The sequence below is a fragment of the Chanos chanos genome, chromosome 6 (genome assembly GCF_902362185.1).
Source record: "Chanos chanos chromosome 6, fChaCha1.1, whole genome shotgun sequence".
NCBI classification, from domain to species: domain Eukaryota; kingdom Metazoa; phylum Chordata; class Actinopteri; order Gonorynchiformes; family Chanidae; genus Chanos; species Chanos chanos.
This window is the reverse complement of record NC_044500.1, coordinates 36,417,226-36,438,353: the sequence shown is the minus strand read 5'-3', so window position 1 is coordinate 36,438,353 and position 21,128 is coordinate 36,417,226. Positions and strand designations below refer to the sequence as shown.

Here is a 21,128-nt window from a genome sequence, read left to right as displayed (position 1 = left end):
CTGCTCTTTTGTTGCATGGTGAAAACAAACAAATGAAGTGTTGGGAATGTGGTGATGAATGAAAGAACGACCCGAACATCTCGTTCTCATCCGAGCCTCACTGCACAGGGTAAATACTATATGCACAGCCATGCAGTGAGTATGACACACATTCAGATGTGGCAAACACAAGCCTTACATTAGCCTGGAAGACTAACAAAGAGGCCTTTTATCGCAGACTTCTATATTTTGCCAACCTACTACTCTGCTCTGCAGCAATCCTGAAAGAGCAAAGACAGATAGGAAAAGAAAAGGGCAGGAAAGGGTTAAAGTAACAAGCATTAGAAGAGAAAAATGACTGAAGAAAGCAAAGTATCACAAGTGAACAGTTCCTGAAAAATTCCAAATTAAAAATGGTCATCAAGAAGTCTTAGAATCGATCGAAAAAGGGTAACTGAGTCAACGACAAGAACACCAGCTTGGGAGAGGTGGCTTTCACTGGAACCGAAAAGCTCGGTATCATGATTGATTTCATCCAAATAATAACTTCTCTCTGTGGAATTTTCAAGAACACTACACCTTAATGGGGTAAAGGATCGCCCACACGAGGTTGCTAACAGGCAACGCTTGCTCTAGTCCCAGTGGGCATGAGCAACAGAACTCAAAGCCCAGCGTGTGAGGCTAGCTGCGCTACAGGGCTCTGAGGACAAACTAGAGAGCCAGCACGTCACGATCCACCTGAACAAAGCCACGCGAGTGGAATGAGTAAAACTCACAAGGGACAACTAGAGCTCAAATGATCCATTTTCTCACTTATACTCATGTACAAAAGGCTAAGCTTTTCTCATTAGGGGAAAAATGTTTATACCACGGCTCTGTGCGCGATGTGAGCAGAAACAGAACGCAGAATATACCTCTTTACTGCTTTCTGGGCCAGCATGCGGTTTCCAGCCAGGAAGGTAAGGCTGCCTATGATGGCCAGGTACTTGAGCGTCTGGAACATGTTGAGTTGAGTCCAGTAAACATACATCAGACCCAGCATGGCTAAAACAGAGGAGAGAGAAAGTAAGAAACAGAACCTAAAAGGGAAAGCACGGCTTTAAATAAGTGGTAGGCAGTCATCCTACTGCATCCTCTTCTTGAGCCTGAAGGCTTTCAACATCAATTCTGTGATGCACTCCTGCACTAGCTAATTAAAGTGTAGACATAAGTGAGAAATTTGCGTCACCGGGTGGAAACATCTCATTGGAATAAGTCTGGTAAAATGAACATGTAAAAGGATATCCTGATAAACTCCTAAATACTAGTCGTATCACGTCCAATGCGTTAGATAAGGACTCAAGACAAAATCCAGCAGAAATGAGATGTGTTAGGAGGACCACTGCCTATTCCTGAATGGAATCCACAGCAGTTAATCACACTAAACACTGACAAAAGAGAACTGAACAATGAAGGACTCAGCTAGAACATTTTAGAGAATCCTTAATAAAGAACACAAATTATGTAAAAATAGCTCTTTAGTTCCAAGTACAAACATCAAAAGCTGAAATGTAATTTTGTGCTATTGTGTGCACACTGACCTGCGTGGCCTACATGGAACAGGATGGAGCTAGGAGAAAAGCTGAAGTTTGAAATGTTGGCCCCCAGTTTGAACCACTGTACAGGTAGAGAGATTATAAACATTGTTAACTTCAATTCAAATATGTGCCCAAGGTCTCCTTTGTACAAAAAATATATATATAATTCTGTTTTTACTTTCACAGGCAAAAATAAAAGATACATGATCTTAACCATTTCAGACTATGAAAAAGAACACACTATTCCCTGTTGCTCCTTATTAAGCACATTAATTATGTTTCTAGGTTTCGTTCTGAATAGAACATCTAGGCAACAAAGAAGCTAATTTGATCTTATTCTGCAACATTTTAAGCAGTGAGGATGAGTTAACCAGCCATTACCAAAATGAGAAGCAATAAAAACGGCGAAAGAACCAACGCAGTGAAAGTGTTTGACACCACAGTGGGAGGTTTCTTCTCTGGTTCCCGGAAAAGATGCTGAAAGAACAGAACAGTGTGAACCAAACTTCAGTATCAGAAGGAGCAAAAGAAATCACCATGTGATTGTTAGATTTCAAAAATGTGAGTCTGATTACCTGGATCTCTGGTTTAGGGACATAAAGAGTTTTAGATTGGATTGTTGATGGTGCCTCCTCATCAAGGAACTTCAGCACAACATCAGCCTAAAAGGACAAGTACACAAAATGACTACACTCATGAGGCAGAAAATCTACACCATTGTTCTGAGTCAGAGACCTATACATAAATTCAAAGACATACTATTTATTATTCTTTTCTGAGAGGATGCAAAAATTAAAAATACATAGAAAAGATTTATTCAAAATACTGTAAGGCCTAATAAATGAAGACAAGCTTTAAAGCCATTGAGGTAGAGGTGTTCAAAAAATTCTTTCACCACTGTAGTCTTGGCTTAGAAAACTTTACCAGATTCCACAGGATGGGGTTCTCCAGTGTAGCATCTCCAACAATCAGATAGAGAGCGTAGGTGCCCGAGATGGAGTCAAACTCTGATTTCCTCTCAGCAGTGTCCAGCTCAAATTTATATAGGTTTTTACTGTCAGGTTCAGCCACAAACACAACTTCCTGGCCTGTCTTTTGGTTGTGTAACCTCACAAAAGTCTGAAAAGCAGAGAAAAGATCAGTTCACACATTGAACGCAGGCTCACCAAGTGGAGCACCTACTTAAGGTACTGTCTTGCTTTTAGCATTGCAAACGGACAGGTGTCCCCAGAAATGAAACTGTCTCGTGTTCCTTTCAGTTGGCATGACAACAAGGGCTCCTCACTTCATGATACATTTTCAATGGGGCACTTATAGAGGAACTGTGTGACTGGTGCTCTCCACGAAAGTTGAAACTTCTAGTGTAAAAAAAAAGAAAAAAAGGTTGGCTTCAAATATACCAATGAGGGGTATGTATTAGCCCTCATTCAACACTGAAGTGAGGTGCAGACTTTTGAGTATTGGTAACTGGCTCTTCCAGATTGAGAAAAAATTGAGGGTAATGGAACTCAGCTCGTGGAACATGGCACAAAACAGTAAAAAAAAAGGGGTCATTTACTCTAAAGGGCATGAGCAGTTCAGAACATCAGTACCAACCATGAAATATTGAAGGTACTCTCCATAATGTTGATAACCTTAAAAGGCAAAATCTGAAATCCATTCTTTGTCTGGAGTAAAAAAAAAAAAAAAAAGAGTGTTGAGGCAGAGAAAGGTACACTGTACATACCTGGTGAGGAGTAAGCTGTACTCCAGTGGTCTCATCTGTTAAATGGAAAGTCATAGCAAAGTTCTGGTGGCTATCAGCCATGAAGGAGGCCTTTGCCTTGGTGGGATACTCCACACTGAAAGTACAATACACTGTTGTTTAGCCCTATTACAACATGTGATTATAGGAATCCAGATTTACAGGCTATTTTTCTTACCTAGTGGTCTTTGTTCCAATGCTCTGGTCTTTATCCACCACAGACAGCTCCATATTACGGATGGCTACCTTAGTAGATACTTTAACTTTAAGCTGCAGATTGACACAATAGATTGACATTAAACGAATGAGCTCAACACTAACACACAAGTATATTTAAAGCCATTTCTGCGCATTAAAAAGAAAGAAAAAAAAATGCATGTTGTACCTTTTGTCTCGGACAAAAAACTAAATGTAACTGCAGCCAGCGTTTTGTTGAATCAGACACATTAATGGTCAGGGGTTAAAAGCTTAGACCTTAACCTTGACTAATAAGCGAAAACTGATGACCATGGCTGACACTGCAATTAGATATTACAATGTCTGAATAATTGCTCTTCGAAAAGACCTTGTCAAGGACTGAATATACCTAATTATAAACTAAAAGCCACACTTGCAATTTGACCTAAATTGCAAAAAATGACTTTTAGTCAGTGTTGTCGACCAATTAAAAGCTGTGTGAAAGAATGTGAGGGAGTGCATCTTTGTCAAAGCCTGAACCAAAAGGGTGGGTCTACAACAACCACCACAAAAAAGACCTTTTAGGTGGTGCACATATTGTTGTTCTCCTAATTTGTTCAAGAGTCCTGGTGTTATTGGATTTTTAATTTATCACACAACATAAATCTTAAATAGCACCAAAACACTACCGTATATCAGCATTATAGACACATCATCCATCATTACAACATGTTAACCATTAAAAATCTGATTCAGGGTCTAGTAATACCTCAACGTGGTTGGCAATCAGTCGACTGTCTCCAGTGACAGCAACAGAGAACTGATAGTAACCACTGGCTGGCTGGCTGGTCATGAAGTCCAATTCAAACACCTCACTGAAAAACCAAACAATGACGAATTCATGCCTTAGAGTAGCAGAAAATTAAACACGATTCACAAGTTAAAATATCTACTTCTGATGTGAATTCATTTCATAAAAAAAACAAAAAACAATATCTATCCCTATAGCTAAGTAATGTACCAGGTTTTTGAGACACACACACATGCATGTATATATGTATTTGGTATGAAATCCCACGAGGCTGTATTACCAGTATTGCTGACTTTTAGCTCAAACTTAAGATTTATCTTACTGTACCCCTTAAGTTTGAAAACTCTACCAATCAAGCCTGTTTTTATTAAGCATTTCAGTCCTTTTCTCCATTTTGTCCTATTAACAGCATTGACCGCAAGGAAAACAATGAAATACACTTGTCAGCTGTGCAGTTTTTTGTGCTTATTTCATTCATGTGGATGCCTTTGTGTAAAACTAATCCGTGTTGCTATGTTTGTCTATACCTCTATTGTCTGTTTAGAACCTACCTTAAAAAGAATAAATAAATAAATATTGCTTAATAAGTTATCACAAAAATAACTGATGACACAGACATCAGTGTGTCCACAGCCGTGGAATATGTGGGGTTGATGTGTTCAGCAGTCCCACAAATAAAACCCATTCGGGACTAAGCAGGTCATCACGGTATCCTGATTTTGAAGAAGCAACCACTATGACAGAAGAAGTAATCAGTGGAGGGACACCACTGACAGTTACATCTCTCAGCAAAAGAAATGATTACACTGATTATGTATAAAGTGATATGTAATGCCTTAGCTTCATATGTGTACAGTATAGTGATGTAGCAACACTCCTCTTGTTTCATAAGCCGTCACATACTATAAGTGTCTAGGTATTCATTTAAACTTGGCACACTTCTTAATGAGCACAAGTCTGAATATATCAAAATGTTAACTGATTTAACAGAGTCCTTATAAATGGCAGATTGAATGGTTTACTCACTCTCTCAGGCTGAAGGGTGCCTGGCTCAGTACCACAGCCTTTGAGACCACAGCAGTAGCAGTCTCCACTACCACATTGGCGGAGCTCAGAGGCTGGCATAAAACGTCTGTGACCTGAAGCTGTTGGTAAAGGTGAGGACGATCACTATCAACATACGAATTTACCGAGCCTATGCGACAAAAACATATTGTAATTACTTCTGTCTTACTTTGTTCTGCTTGCTCAATTTGAGGTTATTATTTCTGTATAATAATGGCTAAAATCAATTTGGAATTTGGCTTAGCAACATGCAGATGGTCGCAGTAAGGGCTTAACCTCTTTAGTCAATTAAAATATTGTTTTTTGACTAATCATTTTTGAGGAAATAGCCAAAAGGGTCACATTACCTTAATGGAGCTTATTTTCTAACAACCGACACATTTTCTGTACCATATATTTGTCATAGCTGAACACATTACAGAACAGAGCTCATCTTTAAAGACTGATCTTCTACAATGAATAACACTTTCCTACAGAAGGGGCATGACACATGTGCAGCACTGTGTGATGCAGGTTTTGCCGTTTGCACACCTGCAGGAGGGGCTGACTGTGGGACACGGTGGCTGGGCCCTGGGTGCTGACAATGACTGGAACCTGGAAGCGATTGTTGGAAAGGGCAGCAGCAGCACTGGCTACACTGAAGGCCTCAGACAGAGAGTCCCAAGATGTCTTACTGAAGATGGAGTTCACCAGCTGAATAACCTGGTCCTGTCAAGGGTAATAAGTCTTATTAGTACTCACAAAATGAGTAGACATTATGTGACGTTGAAGAAAAAAAAAAAAAAAAAAAAAATCAAGTGTTCAAAATCAGATTCTTATATGATTCTGATGTGAGATGTCCTCTTTCCTAATTATATCTGAGCACAAAACACAATATAACCCAAGTGACTGTCCCACCTCTTTTAGGGGGGGCTCTACGTTCACATGATCAGACACGGCATAGGCGGCAGAAACAAACAGCGCAGTGGCCTCCAGACCCTCCTCAAACTGTAAGTACACCCCACCCAGATCATCCAACCTGGCAGCGAGATCCTGTGAACAAAAAAAAGGAGTAAATACAAAACCAAAACTCCTAAGTGATATGTATTAAAAGCTCAAGGTAAATACAGGCACAGGTATTTTACAAACACATAATACTCACTCCCTAGCGCTAGCCGTACATCTAAATGTAACACATGGAACCAAGAGAAAAACTTGAAAAGCAGCGCCATCTTCAGGGCATCTGTAGCTCACCTCAATTTCCTCAAGGATCTCTCCCAGTTCTGCTTGCTGAGAGAGGCGAGATGCAGTCTGCAAGGCCAGGGTGATTCTGCGTATGGATAAGAAAGGAGGAAACTGTTGGCCCAGTTCACAGCACTACTATAAAGCTTTATTGTATATGTATTGCCTTTTGCTATACAAAAACCCTTACACTTTGTTATGGACAGCTCGTCTTAGGCTATTTCATTACACATTTCTTTATCAGATTTGAAAAATACAAGGAGGGTAATCTTTCACAATAGAATAAGAATATTACACTGCCAAGAGCCACTTTTTGAAATACGAAGTAATGTATGTATGAGGTTAGTAAAGCTGAGCCACTTTTTGAAATATGAAGTAATGTATGTATGAAGTAAGTAAAGCTTGCACGGTTACGGCAGGATACTTCTCGACTTGTGACTGTGGGGCGGATACTTACGCCAGGACATTGTCTTCCTTAGAGATGTGAGTTTTAAGGGCACTGACTACTTCTTGTGAAGCCAGGGGAAGCCCCAGAGAGCTGAGTGCACTCACTGCCTGGTGGATTTGGGAAATCGTCGAGTCCTCGCTTACAGCAGCCAGGAGCAGATCACGAGTCTCATTTGATACTGGAATCTGTGTGGGAGAAAAAGTTAAAAATAAAATCGCTTTGATTTACAAACAGGTACTAAGGACAAATAGCAATCAGCTGTACACTTGTGTGCAAACCCCCTAATTACAAGGACAATATAAAACATCTCACCTCACATTGTGAGATGGCTTGGCTGGCCTCTGCTGCATAGAACAGGGATTCAATACTTGTGGAGTCCAGGTTTGATTTAAGGAACTGGCATGCTTCCTAAAAGAGGAGATGCACATAATCCAGTTATTACGAATGAAAATCAAAAGCACTTAGCAAGCAGAGGTTAACCTTGTTCACTGTATGCCCTTACATCTGCATCAGCAAGAGAGACTCCCAATTTGTTCAGACCAACAATAGAAAAGTATGCTGATCTCAGGTCTTTGAAGGGTTGACTTAAAACGGCTTGAAGCCTGGCAACATCTGAAGCCGTCAGGTGATGAGATGGGGTCAGAGCCTGGGCTCCCAGAAGCAGTGTGAGCACGACCAAGCTGAACAAACCTGCAAACACGTGCAAGTAATCAGTTCAGCAACTATCTCCGCAGGAAAAAAAGATCTCTTATTTCGGCTATATTTAAGTTGACAAGTTGAGGAAATATATGCTAAAATGATTTACCGACTGCAAGCGTGTTATCCTGCACGGAAATACAGAATTTCCTACGGCCATAAAATGGTTGCATATTACTGACGTTAACTAATGTCTTGTAACTTGCCCTGCTACTTGACAAATGACTTCTGAATGGGAAATGCAAGCCATTTCTGTGTTTGACCGGTTGCATGGGAGATGGCGAATCTTACAGATCTCTTGCAGACTCACCACACCTTGTCTCTTGTCTCTTTTTGAGTTTGAATTACTGAGTTTGAATTACAAAAAGAGATAAGAAAAACCTTGCCGCTGAACAATAAAACTGATATGGAGGCTGCAAATGACAAAATATCATATGGACCATGGCTAACATTAGCTAGCTACGTGCACAGGCCATTCCTTCTGTGCTAATACGAAGTCATATGCAACCGAATGACTGAAACAAGACGCAGCGTGCGATGTAAATACTAGCAACTTCAAAACTAGTTTCACTGAACACCTGTACATTTTAAATAACAAACGAATTTCACCAATCAATGAAACAAATCACTTACGGTGTTGCGCCATGTCGCCGTATGCAGCGTCACCAAAAGAATTCCGAATACTTCCGGGACTCAGGAAGACAGACCTGTGAATACTACAGGAAGACTTGTGAGTGGATGTATTGTGAGTCTAACCAAAATTGCTCAACGTATCATTAAAAACATTTTAAATTCTACTTTATTCATTATCAGTATAATTATAAAAACTACACTGGGCACGTCAACTGGCTAAATTCAGACTTTGTTTTCTATTTTCCAAAAACACCCCTGTTAAGGGATTTTGGTATGAACCAAATACATCTCATAAATGGAAAGGAAAGGAAAGTGTCAGTGCAATCTTCAGAGAGCACATATGAATGTGGTATATTTACATGCAAACTCTGTTTATAATTATATCGTGGAAATATTATTAAAATATTTCATATGCAAGTAAATCACCAAGCGATTATTTAATTGAAGGAGTAGGGGCGTTCTTTAGGTATTGTGTCTGTTTTTCATTGGCTTCCAAGCATTCGTAACCCGCCCTACTGATAGACGCGGCACATTCGTGATGTCATCAAATCTGCGTCCTGCATATTTTAATTGACGTCCTTGATTTTAAAAATAAGATAACAATCCACCAAACAAACAAACAAAAATGAACAGACAGAGAATTGAACAACTGTAGATTTTCCTCGAAGATAACAATTGTTAACATATTTAGCTAGATAAATAAGGAAGTACCCCCAACAGTCAGGATCATGCCTGAAATTTATTCGTGAATATGACGTGTGACATTTAGTCACGATGAGGTGTAACTTGACACATTTCAGGAATTCTGAGGAATACAACGAGTGTTTATTTTCCAATCCAAAACATTAATGCCATTCCACCAATTATTTAATCATCATTATAAAACAACACATTCAAAATCTTACGGAAACAATTTTATTGTTTCGCTCTCTCTATACAAAATAATGTAATTATTTAATTACAATATTTAGGGACTTGCGAGCACCATGACCCAGTTATGGAGACTGGTAGAACTGAAGTGATACCTGAGTTTTGGGTGTATCTACATTACATACAAGTATGCATCCCAAACATACTAAGATGGTCATCTCTATATTATCATATAAGGATATGTCAGAATGCATAAAAAGCTGAACTGTCACCTTGATTACTTATTCTTACAAAAGTAGTACTGAATGTGGTCCAGCCATATGAAGAGTTTTACAGACACCAAATAAGTCACTCAGAATATCCATTCATATTTTCTGTCTATGATATGGGTCAATCATTTCAAAAATGAAATAGACAGCTTTAAATCAAATACACATTTAGCCAACAAAGCCGTGATCACTGTATTTTAGCAAACATCCCAAAACACTACAAACGTCTTGATGAAAGATGAACTCTGAAAACCACTGTGTGCCTGGCGAAAAACAAAAGCAAGCACTAACACAAATACCTACCACGGGTGTATAAAGGTCTATTTCTGATTTAGCTATTAGAGCGACACCTGATCTGACTATTCAGCTCACAGAGTAAAACCGCATTTTTTCCAGCCCCCCACTTTTTTTTTTTTCAACATTTTGCATGATGAGACCTTGATATAAAAATAACACAGACAATGAGATTAATTCTGCACTAGAGATAGTCCGTAGCCAAGGAAACGTCAGTGCAGGCTCAGGACAGGATGAGGGCTCGATTAGGGGCGTGGGATTTGAGAGAGCGGAGATAACGTCTTGCTTTCTCGGTCATAAAAAGCTGGTCCTTAGTCCGTCCACAGACAACTGCCTCCCAGGCCTGCGACATCTGAGAAAAGACGATGATTGAGTGCCAACAGGGACAAAAAACTCTCATACCGAAAATAAAAAAAAAAACCCAGATGATTTCCACTGACCTGGACCTCATTAGCTTCATAAAAATAACCACTTGTATTCACAGAAACTTATAAATGAACTCTCTGTCACCCTAGAGTACTTACCGGAGTTGGGGGCACTGGCTTTGTGGCTGGACCACTCTCATTTGGGCCGAGAATGAAACCCTGATCCAGAACGTTCTCCTCTCTCTTGTTAGAATAGGAGGAATTGAGTGATACTGACAATGATGTCTCCTCCTACAACATAACATACCAAATTAACTGTCAATTACAAATGGCAGTTATTAACACATACAAGTGCAACATTACTTTTCTTACCTTTTGTTGTGGCTTTACAGCGGTTTTAGAGTGTTGTCTTACTGTAACAGTTTCATTGCAGTCAATGACATCTAGTGCCAAAGATTTGCGGACTTTCTTCATGGGGGGCCGATGCTAGTGAAGGAAGAGACAATAATTAAAATGTGTAAAAATTCAATGATAAACTGTGTAATATGAGTATGGCTTTTTAAGAGATACAGTTCACAGCTTTTTGAGTGAAATCAGTGATATCTGATTTGTGTCCTTGGAAAAACTACTGCACAGTATTACTTTATCCTACATGTCACTTGACAGAAAACCATAATGCATCCGACATTCTGTTGCACCTTTATGCGAGGTTCATTCTTTCCATACTTACAACCTGTTTGCGTCTCTGCTCAGGAGGAGTCTCATCCTCTACTATAAGCTCAATCCCTGCTTCACTACGCAGAACCTCCTTCAGGTCCTCCTCCAAATTAGGGGTCGGGGGCTATTGTGTCAAAAGGAGGAGAAAAAAAAATATATATATTTCTATTACCACGCTCTGCTGCCACAAGAGGAAGAATTCATAAGAACCAATGTGTTACTAAGGCTACACTGTAATTGGTGAGCTGTGTTAAGCTAAACCGAAACAACTATTTCACTAACATCAAAGAAGGGATTTACAGACAGCAATTAAAAAGAAAATTTAAAGAGACAAAAATTAACTCACCAAAGGCCGCAAGGGGCCGTACTTCTCCATGGCATTTTTAAACGGAGTAGGGGTTCGGGGAGTGGTGTCCAGGTCAGACTTGTGGTTTGGGGTGATGAACCTGCACAGTAAAGACAACACTCTGGCTGTAGTATCCATATCAAATTGACCATGTCCAAATGACTAATGGGGATTCAGGTACATACACAGTGTTTTCTTTCTGAGTGAGAGGAGTTTTGTCACGATGCAGTGGTGTAGTGACAATGGCCTTTTGGCTGCACACAGGAGTAGATGTGAGTGATGGATTCTCCAAGTCAAGAGTGTCCTGTTTGGTCCACATATTGAGAAACTACAAACAAATATTAAAAAAAAAAAATCAGATTAATCTTTTAACGCTGAGGCGAAAAAGGTTTCTGAAAACATGACAAGGGCTGTGCGATATGACCTAAAATATTGTGAAACTTGACCATGTTTGTGATCACCCTTAATGGGCAATATGTCCCGCAATAGTAGATATGTCTTGATTACTTCTTTTAAAATGTCAGCCACTCAAAGTTTAATTTGTTCTTCATATCATATATTTTAAATCCAAGCTTTTTCTGAACAACTGAAGTGAGACTGCAGTCTTTTGGGAATGATTTCTTTCTTCCGAACATACTGAGGACTCCTTTAAATCTACACCAGACATAAGCTCTGATACACAGCTGGTATATATCCTCTACAAATGTCAAGGGATGAAAAACACAACTAAATGTCTTATTTGTCATGATTGTGCTAGAACAAGGGAAAGAATTTCATGCCAAAAAAAAAAAAAAAGATTGTTTTCCAAATATACTGCACTCTTCTCCCAGATTTACAAAGCACGTTACTGTGAGGAGTACTGATGTGCCTTGCTGTACCCTAACAGAGACATGAAAAGCACATCATATTCTGAGTAAATTAAGGCTGATTTAAGCACCTGTGAGGGTGAGAAGGGCAGAATTTTCACAGGCGTGCTTTTGGGGGTCATGGAGTCGTTGGGGTCCGGGGACAGGGCAATGCGACGGCGGCTGCGGCGGCTGAGTATGGAAGGGGGCGTGGCAGCGCCAGGTGAGATAGGGATCAGTTCCCCTCGACTCCCCTTGCTCAGCTCCTGCAGCGTGCTCCCCTCCAAACGAAACTGAAGAAGCTCAGGGCTCTGACTCTCCTGAGGTAAGTCAAATTCTGCCAGATTACACCAGCTCTCCAGATCCTTCCCAAAGAGAAAAGAAAAAGAATCATTTCACTTTTACACTTTAAAATACCCTGAAATACAACAATAAATAAGACAGCTCTGTTTATCTTTAAAGCCAAGAGTGAATTTAGAATCTTCTGATTTGGTAAAGGATGAATAAGCAATGTTTTTTCCCCCTAAACTACTGACTTACTCCATCCATTAATTCCATTACTTCCTTTAAGACGGGAGTTGCTGAGGGAGAGAGGAAGCCCGAGCTGTCCACAACCCAGGTTCCAGTGCTGGAGTCTCCTCCACCATCCCGTTCACTTTTGGGTGTCACAGGAACCCGTGGATTTTGAGGTGATGCAGTCTTGGGGACAGCAACATCTTGAGTCGCAGGGTTTACGGTCTCCTGTATGTACAAACAAACATAACAAAACGAGTTGGTTATTTTCTGGCCTTCCGGTAAACGGGGATGAAAAACTATGCAGCAATACCGTGATGGAAAAGTCAACAGAATAATCTTTCATTCTGAGTTATATCTGTAATTTAAGGGAGAGTAACATACCTGCTGACTCACTTCAGCTGCAACAGGCTCCACACTTCCATCATAGCAAAATTCCCCCTGTAGATACAGATAACTTGTAAGTGCACGTGTTAAAAAAAGAATCGGCATTTAGATTACACACAGGTGCACTAAGGAAAATACCTGCTGAATACTGCTGTGTTCTCCAAGTTCAGTCTGGTGGACCACTTGAAGGGATGTATCCACACCTGCATAGTAACCCATTTCAACTTTGCGTTTGATAGTGGAGTTCCAATGGTTTTTTACTGCGTTGTCCGTTCTAAGAAAAAAAAAACAACAACAAAAAGACATGTGCTTCTAAAAAGCTTGTAAAAAAAAACAGGTATTGAGACAAGCACTGGAATGTGCATGTCTGTTGAACACTTGGGCAGACCAAGAATCCCTATTAAAACACAAACGCTAAATTCAGTCACCTTCCAGGCAGCAGTTTAGCAATCTCAGCCCAGCGGTTGCCAAGCATGCAGTGGGCTTTGTAAATTATTAGATCCTCCTCAGCAGTCCAGGAAGATTTCTTCACATCTGGGTTGAGGTGATTGTGCCAGCGTTCCCGGCACTGCTTCCCAAGACGGCCTTTTAAGTGCTTGGCCACCGTTGCCCACTGCTTGTTGCCGTACTTTTTCACGAGTTCTATCACCTGAGTCAGACAACAAATTCAGCAAAGTGTTGGATCATAGTTGTGAACAGAGAGAACTACTTTCTAAGGTAGTCATTATGAGTGTAAGTCAGACAGGTAAATTCAACAATGCCTAGTAAAGACTTACATGTCATGTTGAGCAATTTTTCTAGCACAGGTTTAAAAACTACCTCTCATTTACAGAAAACCTGCAAGACAGGAGCTATGCGGAATGATCAGTGTTGTAGAGGAGGACTCTCCATTGATGCATTTATATTGAAAGACATGAAAGAATATGTCATGCAGTGCAACCATATTTTTCTGTTTATACCCTCTCATCTTCCTCCTTGGTCCAAGGTCCTTTAATGAGGTCTGGATCCAGAACCTTGAACCAGCGGTGCTGGCACTGATGTTCTGTTCGATTCTGACAAAAAAGATACTTGTGTTAAGTCAAACATATTCAGCTTTAAGTGAAAACACAAACCGACATAAAATATACCATCTGTTTATTAAATTAAAAGCATTTGCCATCAAACAACATGAAGAAAACTCACAGGTAAGAAGCTGGCAATGTATTTCCAATCATTCGGTCCCAAATTCTGAACCAACTTTCGGAGGTGATCATCCTAAAAAGAAAGAGACACTGTCAACATCATTAAGTAAACCTAACATTCTGAAGCCTATACCTTGTGTCGACTGTTGAAACGTACCTCCTCTTGCGTCCATTTCACCTTCACTTTGCCACTGTCTCTCTGTTCGGCAACATCTGAGTCAGTGTCCTGACACATGGCGTCCTCCGCATCCTCACCGGAGGCCCTAAGAACAAGAATGTCAAAAGCTGCTGGGACATGTTTACGGAACACATCTAAAACCACATTGCGACAATGTGTTGAGCTGCAGACGACACCATTTGGCACTACACTGCTTATCTAAATAACCAGTGATTGCGAGTTGACCACCATCTGACTACGACATTTAATTTGACCAACACGGGCCAAATGACCAAGGATGTTATTTATGATAGTTTTTTCTCTTTGTGGGAACGAAGAGATAGAAAACAATCAAAGCAGATATGAGTGGTGTTGGGAAAACGCCGAAGCGCAACTGGTTTTAAAAGCATACAAACATCAACAACACATGAGACTCTGCAGTACTGTTATCGGTTTAACAGAAACTTTAGTCTATTATAGTGCTAACAACAGATAAGTTGCTGCATTTTGTAGACATAGCGTTAGGTTGCAAAGATCGACTTTGTTGATACGCTGGTACGTACTAAAGAGCAACAATGTACACTAGCATTTATAGTCAAGTTTAGCTAGCGGAATTAGCTATTAACTCATTGTTCCCAAGGCGCGGTTCACTCTGTAAATAACTTGCAACCGACATAAAGACAGTCATCCCAGTCTTAAATGCTGTAAAATAGTTGGTTTACTTTTTATCCTGCAACTCAAGGAAAAAAAGAACTAAGTCAGCCATACGACTATCAGATTAAGTGGACTTTCTTACCCGCGAGCCCACCAGGACATTTCTACGCTGTTCTGTAGTTTTCTCGGAATTATCAAAATGGAAACAAACTTTCAGAATGATGTTGAGCATACGTCTAAAGACACATGTGTCCTTACGGACAGGGAATCAATTAATTCGCGATATTCCCCCAAATGATGACACTGTGTCTGCAACACAACATTGAATTGTCCGCGCTCAAGTTTCTATCTCGCGCTTCTTTTCTCGCTGGCATTCCCGGGAGTGACGCAGAGAAACTGCTGCGCACGCAGCCTCGTCAACTCCCCCAGTCGGTTAGCTGAATTGATCGAAATTATTTTTGGTGGTCTCATTTCTTATGGTGCGGTTATTTTTTTTATTCATACAATAACTTAATATTATCTATTTTATTATAATATCCACAGTTGTCTCTTCCCTCCATCTCAATTCTGCTGTTTACTTCCGTGACAGAGGTGACGCTGTAGACCAACTAAATTCTGCAGGTTAACTAGGACTATAAATGCAAGGTGAACCCAATTAACTTATTTTCATACTCCATGGTCATGAATGACGAGCAGGTACAGCGTGGTAAGAACATCCTTGCGTAAACGTTGGTTTTACTTTAACCTTGTGCTTTGCATTTTTTTTTAACTTGTTCTCTACTGTTACATAAAGTTCATTGGGAACTTCTTGACTGAGAATTACGTTTTGTGCAGCTTTGTCAGAGTTACAAAATATCAAAACAAAACCTTTTGCAGGGGTAACCAGAAACTACGAAGGTCCATCACTCTCGGACCTTGACAGGTGTATTCTTTTGGACTCAAATCTCTCTCTGTCTACTCTGTCCATTGAAGGAATGCTGAAAGTACCTCAAGATATTGTTGTTGAATACCCCGAGGCCAACCCAGCTCGCCTAGCACCATTGTGTCACACATCCAGTATGCTGTCCCCTTCTTTTGTTCTTGACAAAAGCTGTCTGACACCAACAAACATTCAGACATCTGGGCATACCACTCCTAGCAACTCCAGATCGGTTGAGCTCGACAGCCTTGCAGAGGGCAAGTCCTCTACACCTTATGAGCGGGTGGAATTTCAAAAGCCCACAATTCCAGGCTCATTTGACTTGTCCTGTATTGACCTAACCACCTCCCATCCTTCATGGGAAGTCTCCCTAATCAGACCCTTAAGTGACAGCCCAAAGCCAATCCTGGAGTCAACTGTTTCAGGAACATGGAGCCCGAAGTTCCAGTCTCTTCCCGCTACTCTGGCTGAGATCTCGCGCATCTGGCCAGGCACGCCACTTCACGTCCATCACGCAGAGCAGTTACAGAAGTCTTGGAGAGAGGCAACTGTGCTGGGCTCAAGTCCTGCTGTTTCAAATTCAGAGGAGGATTGGCAGAGAAGCTTTTCCAAAAACTTGGGTGTTTGTCATTCAGTACAGGTATTTGTACTAATTCAACAAAAGACAAGTATATACAGTTTCTTTGTTATTAATCACCATAGGTAAACGCTACCTGATATTGTATAATTTGTTATGATCGATACTTAAAGTAACTTACAAACTAACAAATTTCTAATTAATTTTACAGGAACTAAGAGATGATGAATCAAAAACTAAATGAAGGAAATGTTCATCTTTTTAATAATCCTTTTTTGCAACCAATAAAGTGTATTGTTCAGAAAAGTTTTGTGAAATAATAGAAAACTTTATTATATGATATGAAACAATTAAAGAGAAACAATTAACTTGTATATAAGTGAGACATGTTTTATACAGTTTATAGCAGCTCTAGACTGCAGAGCATGGAAAAGACGTATATTAATAGATCCCAGCTGAAAATGTTGATTATAATGGTAAACATGGTGTACATTTTATACTTTCATATTTTCTCTACGCTGAAGGTTTTTGGAGCATATCCATTGTCTCTGAAAGTGAAATGGATACAAGAGCTTCATACAAAACTCTATAACAAAATAAAATGTTTTTCCACTAAACATGGAAAAAGCTTCATTCTGCACAGAGTATTTGGAGAACATGGCCTGGTTTGTGTCACATACATCCACTATATACATTCAGTTTCAAGAATCCAGACCTGAGTGCGGCTGCTGAATGGCTTGCATGTTTACAGCTAAGACATTGTATGTACATTCACAATATAAATATGACACACGCAAAACCTTCTCTTATTTTTCTCACTGGTCGATGGGTGCTGACAATGCTTCAGAATCATGAAACCTTGCCTCTGTTGCATCGATATCATGCTCCTTTAGGATAAAGAGAGAAAGGGATTTAAAAAAGAAAAAAAAAATTCCAATTATTGAGATGAGAGCTCTTAATTATAAAACCGCAAGGCTGAGATGTTGAGGGTATGATCCAACCGCTCCTAATGTGCTCAAAGAATTAAGACCAAGATGCTCAAATTAATACTCTGTTTTTGCTATGGTATATACAGGCTTCACTTACTTGATTTAGTTTCTTGAACTCCACCACCTGGAAAAAGATATGCTCTAGGATGTGTTTAGCATCTCTCCGTTCTTTGTCTAGTTTTCCTGACACTCCCAAGATGTCCCCGCATTTTCGCACATAAAACTCTAGGTCATCATCTGTGCCTGAGAACAGAGGACAGACAGTGTGAGGTGTGATCAGTGGAGCTGGCTTCATAGGTGTGATAAATATTTTACTGTTTGTCTCCCTTTCTACAATCATACCTGCCATTTTACTGACACCTACAAGATTTACTTTACATTTATATTCTGCACACACCACAGGTATCATTTGGACCAATGCAAATGAAACGTCAACACAGTAAAGACAAAACAGTATAATTATGTCCAGTATTTCATTTGCTGGGCATAGTACACAGTGACATTACTATGGACTCACATTTGTTTGAGAGTTGAGCTAGTCGCACTTTCTCAGAGGAGAAGGCCTCGTCCAGGTCAAAAAGGTCAAGCATGGGAGGGGGTAGGTCCCTGAAGGCCGGCTGAAAAACCTGAGCAGAAAGGGAAAACCCTCAGATCAGTAAGTAAACATGACGACACAAAGGTGCATTACTGGGCTTTAACTAAACAAGAACAGTGGACCAATTCCCTGGTAAAGCACTACAAAAATAAAGACTTATATTTTCTCTCAAATTCCCAGTATAAACGATAAAAAAAAATTCCCTGATGAATAAATGTATTTGTTGGGGAAACGAAATATGTACAGTAGATTTGCTTACAGCGGGTTGCAGAGGTGGTAGAGGCGTTTCAAACTGAGGTGTGATCAATTGTAGCGGCTCATGTTTGACATTGAGCTGCTCATAAGACCTGAAAAATGAGAGAACAGTCTTACGTTTGAGATCGTACTCTGCAAGACGTACTCAATGCACAACAGCTGATGGTGAGGTGGGAAAAGCAGATAAAGGTGTAGATGATGTGTATCATGGTGTTTTTCAAAAAGACGTAAAAGCTGTGCTCACTTGATGACATTGGGCAGGGTATTTGTGGACAGCTTCAGTAAAGACATGTCAAAAAGAGACGTGAAGTCTCTCGGGTTCTCATCACCCTCTTGCAGGCACACCCGCAGTCTCTCAGAAAGGCGTCTCATGTCTGGTAACATGTTGTAGTCAGTGATCTGGGGGAGAAACAGGAAAAGATTGCATAAATAGAGAGTCACTTCAGAGCGTTTCAGCCTCGTGAATATTCCAGTGTAGTTGTACACTTGAAAGTGACTTGGTTTCTGCTCCGGAGTTAATTCTCATGTACTCCCTAATTAAAGTTATCTTTTCGGCTTGCTTTGCAAAGACAGCAGGTAACCAGAACGCACTCTCACCTCAGGGTCCTCTGCATCTATTTGGTTAAGGTGAATATTGTCAGTCATGAGCCACTGGAAAACCACATCCTACATTGCAGCAAAGACAAGATCAGAATAACCATCAGATGCAATGTTCATTCATTCAGTTCAGCATAACACACAGATCTCATCTCAGGACTTATGTGTGTTCAGTGGAGCTTACCATTATTTTACTATTCTCCTCCTTTTCAAGGTACTGATCACTAAACATGTGACATGACCCCAGCACAGCCAATTTTCCTGCATCCTTCAATCACAAAGCAAGACAAATCCATTAAACATCAATATAGGGGATAACTGAGTTTAACATACTAAGATGTGCACAAGCCATTGGGACATGAGCACTCACTTTGGCATGGTAGAAGGCAAGAACAGGTCGGTTGAGGGGGAAGCACACAGAGCCGGTTGAAAGGACAGCTACAGCAGGCTTCATCACACTCAGTGTAGCTCCATATGGGTACACAAATGTAAGAGCCCTATTTCAGGTTAGAGATGAGATCACAATGTCTTAAACCAAGTAAACCACGGGGTTACTTATACATGGCACCATCTTGCCTTTTATAAGAAAGAATAATCTAAAGGCAAGAGATGAAACAGAAAATCATGTCTTTCTTTATTTATGTTAAATCGTTACAACTGAGACACTGTCTTCTCATCCCAGCTCTTTGCATTCAGCTCTTTGCATTCATGGTCTCACATGAACTGATTCGAATAGCACTTACTGTGTGTTGTTTCCAGTACTTTCATCATCAATGACCCCTGTTACTACTTTACCAGCAGCGCGACTGATTTCTCTAGGGAGGGAGAACTGATTATTAATTTACCATAGTTGATTATGCTGCTAAGACATTTCTGTCAAAAGAGGTTGGCAGAGTAGAGATTAAAACATTAAAAAAGACCTGTTCAGAACACCATTGGACACAAGTGCTTCTTTGGGGTGGAAATACTTGTAATAGACATTCCTCACCACAGCATCTGTTAAGACAAAAATGTGTGAGAAAAAATAACACAATATGCCTGACATTCAAACAGATGAACTGCTTGGTTATGTACTGTTCGTCACAGTCAAAATCATTTAAATGTGATTGTACTGAGCTCACCATTGTTAACCATGATGCCATACTCCTCCAGGAGGAAGTTGATGTTAGTGTCATATTTCATCTCTCCTCCTTCTCCAAGCATCACAAGGATTTCTCCACCACTGTCCAGGTACTGCTTCAGAACTTCCAACTTTACAAAGCAAAGACTGTATCAGTACACAAACAACTCGAAATAACAATGAACACTGCTGATTATAAAGTGACATTTGATATTTTTGCATGGGACAAAAAGATAACTTTTTGCATCAGACAACTACCACATGTCTCTTGACTTCACTGTAAACTACTGGAAATGTATTAAAGCTGATTAATACCGTCTGGTCTTTATGTAACAACATACAGTGTTTTAAAAAGGGCACAAAACGCCTCACCTCAGAAGCAGTGAATTTCTCACGAGGCCCAGCAGTGATCCATAGCTTCACACCAAGCAACTTCTCTAGTGTGAGCTCCTCTTTAATGCTGCAGGACAAGAATGGAGGTCTTTCAAATTCAGTAGTTAACGCTCAACACTTTAATTACTATTTTGAGATGGGTGCATTGTTTAGGAAGTTTCTGGGTGTCAAAAAAGTAAGATTTTAAGTGTCTTGTGTCAGAACCTCGGGTGGCTGGAACGTCCAGTAAGTGAGCAGGTCAGTACACAACCTACACTACAAAAGTTACCCCCTCTGGTATCGATGTGAAGTGCTTCAAAAATAATGTAGATCCTCTACGCGTACGCAAAGTACGCATCGAATATCAATACATCAGATGAAAACAATTTTGCCTTGTAGTCTACCAATCGGTGAGTGGGACTAATTATTTACCTTTGGATCTTCCACTGCGCTCTTAATTTTTTCTGAAGGAGCTTGTAACCACTGTTGGCCGTGAATAGTTCCCTTTTGGATGCATTAAAAACAACGATGTTACGCTGTTCTTTATCCATCCTGATAAACGGGATAACTACCTAGATCACCAAAAAGACCTAAAACGCAGAGAAGAAAACAACAATGAGCAGCGTAATAACACTTAATCGCAGTTGTTCTTAAAACGTTTAGCTCATGCCCTATTGCTAATTTTACAACAGACTGCTGATAGCATGGATTTAGCCACGGAATAGATGCGAAGTACTATGATTTGTAAGACCTGT

At 40.1% G+C, this 21,128-nt stretch overlaps 3 protein-coding genes across 4 annotated transcripts; all 3 read right to left on the bottom strand.

Moving 5' to 3' along the window:
• Positions 1-208: 208 nt before the first annotated feature.
• Positions 209-8,383, bottom strand: rpn2 (ribophorin II). Its single transcript, XM_030777192.1, has 17 exons — positions 8,352-8,383; positions 7,525-7,712; positions 7,335-7,430; positions 7,032-7,207; positions 6,587-6,662; positions 6,251-6,385; positions 5,885-6,061; positions 5,315-5,433; positions 4,247-4,352; positions 3,479-3,570; positions 3,283-3,397; positions 2,481-2,675; positions 2,132-2,218; positions 1,938-2,033; positions 1,560-1,635; positions 894-1,023; positions 209-260 (listed from the first exon to the last, which is right to left on the bottom strand). The coding sequence occupies exons 1-17, from the start codon at positions 8,362-8,364 to the stop codon at positions 209-211; spliced, it is 1,929 nt and encodes a 642-aa protein (XP_030633052.1). The 5' UTR covers positions 8,365-8,383.
• Positions 8,384-10,007: 1,624 nt separating this feature from the next.
• mybl2b (v-myb avian myeloblastosis viral oncogene homolog-like 2b) lies at positions 10,008-15,111 on the bottom strand. Its single transcript, XM_030778530.1, has 15 exons — positions 15,092-15,111; positions 14,296-14,401; positions 14,140-14,211; positions 13,917-14,009; positions 13,386-13,606; positions 13,084-13,231; positions 12,955-13,011; positions 12,598-12,798; positions 12,150-12,422; positions 11,398-11,540; positions 11,213-11,312; positions 10,880-10,990; positions 10,522-10,635; positions 10,305-10,440; positions 10,008-10,177 (listed from the first exon to the last, which is right to left on the bottom strand). Exons 1-15 carry the CDS (start codon positions 15,109-15,111, stop codon positions 10,008-10,010), a joined length of 1,965 nt encoding a protein of 654 aa, XP_030634390.1.
• Positions 15,112-17,254: 2,143 nt separating this feature from the next.
• ift52 (intraflagellar transport 52 homolog (Chlamydomonas)) lies at positions 17,255-20,924 on the bottom strand. 2 transcript variants are annotated; one of them, XM_030778509.1, is made up of 13 exons: positions 20,806-20,924; positions 20,374-20,482; positions 20,003-20,132; positions 19,802-19,877; positions 19,625-19,696; positions 19,252-19,378; positions 19,066-19,149; positions 18,882-18,950; positions 18,529-18,683; positions 18,289-18,376; positions 17,952-18,060; positions 17,532-17,677; positions 17,255-17,332 (listed from the first exon to the last, which is right to left on the bottom strand). In XM_030778509.1, the coding sequence occupies exons 1-13, from the start codon at positions 20,922-20,924 to the stop codon at positions 17,261-17,263; spliced, it is 1,356 nt and encodes a 451-aa protein (XP_030634369.1). In that variant the 3' UTR covers positions 17,255-17,260. The 2 variants fall into 2 exon arrangements, with proteins under 2 accessions (XP_030634369.1, XP_030634370.1); XM_030778510.1 differs by having other exon boundaries at positions 20,374-20,461.
• Between the last annotated feature and the right edge of the window lie 204 nt (positions 20,925-21,128).

What these genes read in the sequence shown, in the direction of transcription:
- rpn2 (XM_030777192.1), bottom strand. An exon ending in TCTCTCTTGCTGATGCAGAT is followed by an intron (nt 7,431 to 7,524) that starts GTAAGGGCATAC and finishes CTCCTCTTTTAG; the next exon opens with GAAGCATGCCAGTTCCTTAA. An exon ending in GCACCCTTCAGCCTGAGAGA is followed by an intron (nt 4,353 to 5,314) that starts GTGAGTAAACCA and finishes TTGGTTTTTCAG; the next exon opens with TGAGGTGTTTGAATTGGACT.
- mybl2b (XM_030778530.1), bottom strand. Translation starts at nt 15,111, where the DNA reads ATGTCCTGGTGGGCTCGCGG. An exon ending in ATGTCCTGGTGGGCTCGCGG is followed by an intron (nt 14,402 to 15,091) that starts GTAAGAAAGTCC and finishes TCTTGTTCTTAG; the next exon opens with GGCCTCCGGTGAGGATGCGG. An exon ending in AGTGCCCCCAACTCCGGTAA is followed by an intron (nt 10,178 to 10,304) that starts GTACTCTAGGGT and finishes TCGGTATGAGAG; the next exon opens with TTTTTTGTCCCTGTTGGCAC.
- ift52 (XM_030778509.1), bottom strand. Translation starts at nt 20,924, where the DNA reads ATGGATAAAGAACAGCGTAACATCGTTGTTTTTAATGCATCCAAAAGG. An exon ending in TAGATGCAGAGGACCCTGAG is followed by an intron (nt 18,684 to 18,881) that starts GTGAGAGTGCGT and finishes TTTCTCCCCCAG; the next exon opens with ATCACTGACTACAACATGTT. An exon ending in ACCCTGCCCAATGTCATCAA is followed by an intron (nt 18,377 to 18,528) that starts GTGAGCACAGCT and finishes CTCATTTTTCAG; the next exon opens with GTCTTATGAGCAGCTCAATG.